Genomic DNA, 5,497 nt, shown 5'->3' with positions numbered 1-5,497 from the left:
AAATTAAAACACGTATGGTTTTCAAAGTAAAAGCACCAAGCGAGACAAAAATATTTAAACTACGCAAAACTGATAATTACTGAATAAAACATATATTCGTGCAGGTTTTTTTCTTTATGTCCACGCAGATCTCTGTGTAGAAGCCAGCTGCTTTAGCGTCTAACCTTTCAGACAACTTTCTTCTGATTGGCTACCCTCACAAAAACAGTCGGTGGGGCTTCTGTGTGCCTGACATGACCATACGAGGATTCTTCCCTCTCCCTGAAATTACGCAGGTCTACAAGTTAAAAAAAAGGTTTGTGTGTTTGAGTTTGCAGTCTGAGCTTTGGGCTCATTATTTGACACATCGGTCATGTTTGATAAAACATCCACAAACAGGAGATCCGGGACAGTGTGCAGTTGGTTTCTAATCTTCAGCCTCATTTAGAGACAAACACATGTGAAGAGATAATCGCAGAGTTTAGTTCAATATAAATAAAAGGTTTCCTGAACTTACATTTATTATTCAGTAAATGTTCCAGCTTTCATCAGGAAACATTTAAAGTATTCTAACGTGAAGGTGTTTTATGTTGAAGGTCCAAAACACAACTTCCTGTTTATCCTTAATCAGCCGCTGCTGATGAAATAAAATTCCCTGGAGTCAAAATGGTTGATTTTCTGTTTTTTAAGGTTTTATTTTGTGTTTACAACATTTAGTAGAAAAATAAAAACTATAATAACCAAAGATTCAATTATGCTTCGATTATTATACTTTTAAAAGTTCAATAACAAGTCTTTATCTGCAACTCTGGCGCCATCTGGTGGTCAATCTGATTAATGGATTTGAATCATTGAGCTTAACAGAGAAATTCTTTAAGTTTATAAAAATCCCTCAAAGACATAAAAACATCCATTACAGGAAATGGAAAAATATGTTGGTTATAAATAGATGTGACGACATTTTTCGGTTTCCTGAGCCTCTCAGGTCCTTTTAGAGGAGTCGGACCTCGCCGGGTTTTTCGGGTCTAGGCTGCTGCGCTAGGCGAACAGCCCAGCGGCGGGCTCGGGGATGTTGGTGGCGTGCATGTCTCGCGTCATGTTGGACTTCTCCTTGAGTTTGGCCTGAAGCAGCGTGTGCTCCACCACGCCGATCCGCACGTCCATCTGAATGATCTCCTGCTTCAGCTTCGTCAGGCTCTGCTTGATTTTCACCACCGGAGCTGCAAAAGCAGAAGAAGAAGCGGAGAGGTCAGCACTGCGGCAGGGCCGGAGTCAAAACCGAGCACTGTGACCAGATTCACCTCACCTCCGTCAGACATGCTGCTGCCTTTCTCCTCCATCTCCTGTTTCACCTTCTCCAGCTCCTCGCTGATCTGAAACAAACAGAAGAATTTCAAATTAAAACACAAGAACAATTCTCACATATAAAGGTTCAAATAATCTCTAATAATAAGTAATAGTTATTATTATTAAATAAACTGAGGACAGTGAACTCTGATGTTTTATTATTATCAGCTTGCTTTTTTCACCTGCTGCTGTTAAAATGATTTTATTGATGAATTAAACGTGGTGCGTTCACTGACCTCGGCCAGCACTCTGGTTCTCTCCGTCACTCCTCCGCTGGCCTGCTGGTAGCGCTCTCTGGCCTGAAGGATGACAAGAGTTACTGAACTGACTGTTTCCACACATTCTGACATTGAGACAGTTTCAAACTGGAATTAACGTGAACTCAAACGTGTCGCGATGACGTGAACGAATCAGGAACGTTCAGCTCCGGGTTTACCTTGCTGAGTTTGGCCTGGGCGCTGCGGTACTCCTGGATCAGATGCTCCAGCTGGTTGTTGATGTACTTCTCTCTGCTGCTCACCTTCTCCAGCGTCTTCCCGATGTCCTCCTGCAGCTTGTCCAGGTGACTCTGCAGAGACGACGAAGAATGATGTCACGTTTAGTTTCACTCCATGAACTTATTTTGTTTTCATCTTTCTCCAGAACTGAAACAGTCCTCAGGACGTTTGTCTCTGTGGTTAATGGGAGATTCGCTGAACATGGAAACATCTGTTCCTTCTTCTTGTGTGATTTAGTTTATTTAATTAAAGCTGGCTGATTGATAATATTCTTTACGTGTGACTGAAATAAAATAATACTTCTTGTTTGTCCCGTCCGATGACAGTGAGAGGCTGCAGGGAGGACATAACATGATGATGAAGCGGGTCAGTGAACGCACCTTGGCCTCCTTGAGTGAGGACTGGATCCCGTCTCTGTGCTGGTGCATCTGGTCCACGTGGACCCTCCAGTCCTGCAGGACCAACACAGACCAGAGAGTGAGAGCCACTAACACTGACAGCCAACCAGAGAGCATGCTGGGAAACTGCAGGTAACCTTCAAAGCCTTCAGTCACTCATACAGAAACAAAAGCTTGTTACGATCACACTGGACGAGTGTGAAGCTCCGGCAGAGTGAAGCGTCTTTCACTTCATCTCACATCTGGCGGAAGCTCCGACACCTCAGGTGAGCGCCTACCTTGTTGTCGGTCCTGATGGTGACTTTGAGTTGCGGCAGGACTCGCTCCACCTCCAGGTTCCACTCTGTCGCGTCGACCGTCGACTCCAGGATCTCGTCGGGTTTGGAGGACGTCTCAGCTTCCTGCCAGAAAACAGACGCCGCGGCGAGTTCAAAGCTCGGAGCGAACGTGAAAGTGGAAATTATGATGTAATCTTATTCTGAGGTGATCTCACAGTGTGAGTGCTTCGTAACTTCAGAGCCTCCAGGTCCATCACGTTCTCCTCCTCCTCGTCCCCTTCGTCCTGGTCACACACAAAACAATCATGAGATGTGAAGACGATTCATGGCTCGACCCGCGCAGCGCTGAGCATTAAAAACACCCAAAATACGGTCATGACAATATATTCGATTATGATTTCTGCTCTAAAGTGTGATGGACTTTATAAAACGAGGGAAATATTTTGTAATAAAATACATGAAATTATGTTTTTAAAATAAAAGTGTGAGGATGTTTTATTTTGAAATCTGTTCCCTGATTTCCTCTCAGTGTTTGGTGATCTCTGACAGAGGTGCAGGAAACCACCGCAGTAAAAACAGATTCATCCTGTAAGTGTGCCGAACGGAAAAGAAGAGGAAGTTAGACGAATGCGGAACACCTACGATCAGCTCCTCCTCCACTTTCCTGAGCGTGAGCTCGGCGTCGTCCTCCACCACAGACTCTTCTTCTGTGTTTTCTGATGGGTAGTTTGTCCTGAAACAGAGACAGAAAGAAGTAAAAAAAACTTCTATAAACACAGAAGCAACAAAAGCAGCCTGACGAAAAGAAGAAAACAGACGGCATACTTCCTGAAGGTGAAGCCTCTCTTCCTGAGCGCCTCCTCAGCCAGTCGGTCCAGCACGAAGCAGACGTACTCGCCTGAGCCAGACTTCAGTTTGGAGGGCGGGAAGTCCACCTTAACACCCTGAAAAACAGAGGAGGAATTAAAAAAGCGTCAAACTCTTCTTGTTTAACGGAAGCTCCCGCCTTCGCACAATCGGTCAGATTTATCAAAGCACAAACAAACGAACTCCAGACATACCAAAGCTCATTTCCAGCTTCTAAACTCTTTCTGTGTGACTCACAAAGGCCCGCAGTTCTGCCAGGATGTTGGACACGGTGGCGTTGGGTTCGTCGTACTCCTGCGGCTCGGTAAACGGCCTCCCCGCCACATTGATGAGCCACGCTGCGATGATGGTGAACATGTAGAACTGCTCGCCAGGGTTAGACGCCAGGTATGGACTGGAGACGAAGTAATGCCTGCACGGAGAAAGCAGAGGGGACTGAAGGGTTTTCCTTCACTGTGCACACTCAAAAACATCAAATCAGCACAAACACTGGAAACAAGCCTGGATTTCATTTTATTTTTATGCAATACTTTGTCTGGGTTGATCGATCAATCAACAGAAAATAACAGAATAAAGATCAAGAACTGAAACGCTGCATTGTCCCAACAAATGAATTAATAGCAGAAGAGCACTCGTATCCTCCATCTTCTTGCTTCAGTCGCTCAGAAGTGAGGGTTGTAGGCGGCTCTCTCTCCACCACAACGGTCCAGTACAATGCCAAGGCCACACAAACCCTCAACATCATACTTGAACTCCATCACTCTCCTCCAACCAGAGGGATGAATGAACAACACAATCACGTATCTTTAGGACGTGTCTGTTTTTATCTCATTATATTTTTGTAAACGTATGACTAGTTACTACTAGTTACACACTTCGATTGTTTTTTTCTGCTTCTAAATCCTAAAAAGGACACCGTACTTACATCCGAACTATGCGCTTCTTACCTGGACAGGTTCTTCATGTTGTGTTTGCCCAGAACCTCCTCCTCATAGTTGAGTGCATTCAGCTTCTCCAGCAGGCTCTCCATCACTGCGACCCCCCGGTAAGCCGCTCCGGGCCCTCGGTCCTCCTCGTCGCCGCGTCTGCCGTCCTCAGCCATCCTGCAAGTTTCACGTTTGCGTGGAAAATGTAAAAACCTAGCACCTTTAACAGATTAGCACTGCTAACCTGCTAGCGGTGTTTGTTTGGCTTCTGTTGTTAGGCAACCGAAAGCTAACCAGCTAAGCGGCTAGCTGACGTTAGCAGATAGCGACTTCGTTATAACATTTTAAACACTGGTTTAAACTCAGTCATTGGTCACATTTCTTTTATAAGCTGTATCAATATCCACAGTTTGGAGAAAAGGTGTACAAAATGAGTCTGAATCCTCTCAGTGCCGCGTTAGATGCTGCCGTTAGATTAGCTCCCTTCTTTGTGTCGGCTAGAAAACATCGCAACAGCGACCTCCGCAGGCTGGAGTGTGAGCTTAAAAACGGAATTTCCAATATCCAAAGATTAAAAGCTCCCCCTAAACTGAATACACACACAACATGGTGCCAAACACATTTTGCTTTTTCAAAACCACCTCTATAAATTCTCTATAGGCTCCTCTTGTTCATGTATATCTTTCATCTGTTTCTTTGTTAATTTCTATTTGTGTTATTTCAGTTATTATATTGTTTATAATGGATTGGATTTATATAGCGCTTTATAGGCACCCAAAGCGCTTTACAATGCCACTATTCATTCACTCTCACATTCACACACTGGTGGAGGCAGCTACAGTTGTAGCCACAGCTGCCCTGGGGCAGACTGACAGAAGCCAGGCTGCCATATCGCGCCATCGGCCCCTCTGGCCAACACCAGTAGGAAAGTAGGGTAAAGTGTCTTGCCCAAGGACACAACGACCAGGACAGAGAGCCCAGGGATCGAACCGGCGACCTTCCGGTTACAGATGCGATTCCCAACCCCGAGCCACGGTCACCCGGTACTGTACTGGTGTACAGTATGACAGCATCTAAGGCAGGGTGGGGGAAGGATAGGATATGTAATAAAAGGATAGAAATGCACAATATATCGCCAACTGCTGCACCTGGAACACAAAAAGGAGAAAATACGCAGCTACATAAACTATCAATCTTCTCGTGGT

General features: G+C 45.1%; 1 protein-coding gene across 1 annotated transcript; it reads right to left on the bottom strand.

The window, feature by feature from the left end:
* Positions 1 to 649: 649 nt before the first annotated feature.
* ift57 (intraflagellar transport 57 homolog (Chlamydomonas)) lies at positions 650 to 4,812 on the bottom strand. Its single transcript, XM_026149292.2, has 11 exons — positions 4,314 to 4,812; positions 3,604 to 3,778; positions 3,325 to 3,443; positions 3,142 to 3,232; positions 2,715 to 2,783; positions 2,500 to 2,622; positions 2,204 to 2,275; positions 1,763 to 1,894; positions 1,563 to 1,625; positions 1,286 to 1,352; positions 650 to 1,199 (listed from the first exon to the last, which is right to left on the bottom strand). Exons 1-11 carry the CDS (start codon positions 4,466 to 4,468, stop codon positions 1,018 to 1,020), a joined length of 1,248 nt encoding a protein of 415 aa, XP_026005077.1. The 5' UTR covers positions 4,469 to 4,812; the 3' UTR covers positions 650 to 1,017.
* Between the last annotated feature and the right edge of the window lie 685 nt (positions 4,813 to 5,497).

Source organism: Astatotilapia calliptera, chromosome 18 (assembly GCF_964374335.1).
Source record: "Astatotilapia calliptera chromosome 18, fAstCal68.1, whole genome shotgun sequence".
In the NCBI taxonomy this organism is placed as follows: Eukaryota; Metazoa; Chordata; class Actinopteri; order Cichliformes; family Cichlidae; genus Astatotilapia; species Astatotilapia calliptera.
Note: the sequence above shows the minus strand (reverse complement) of the source record. Positions and strands in the feature narration are given on the sequence as shown.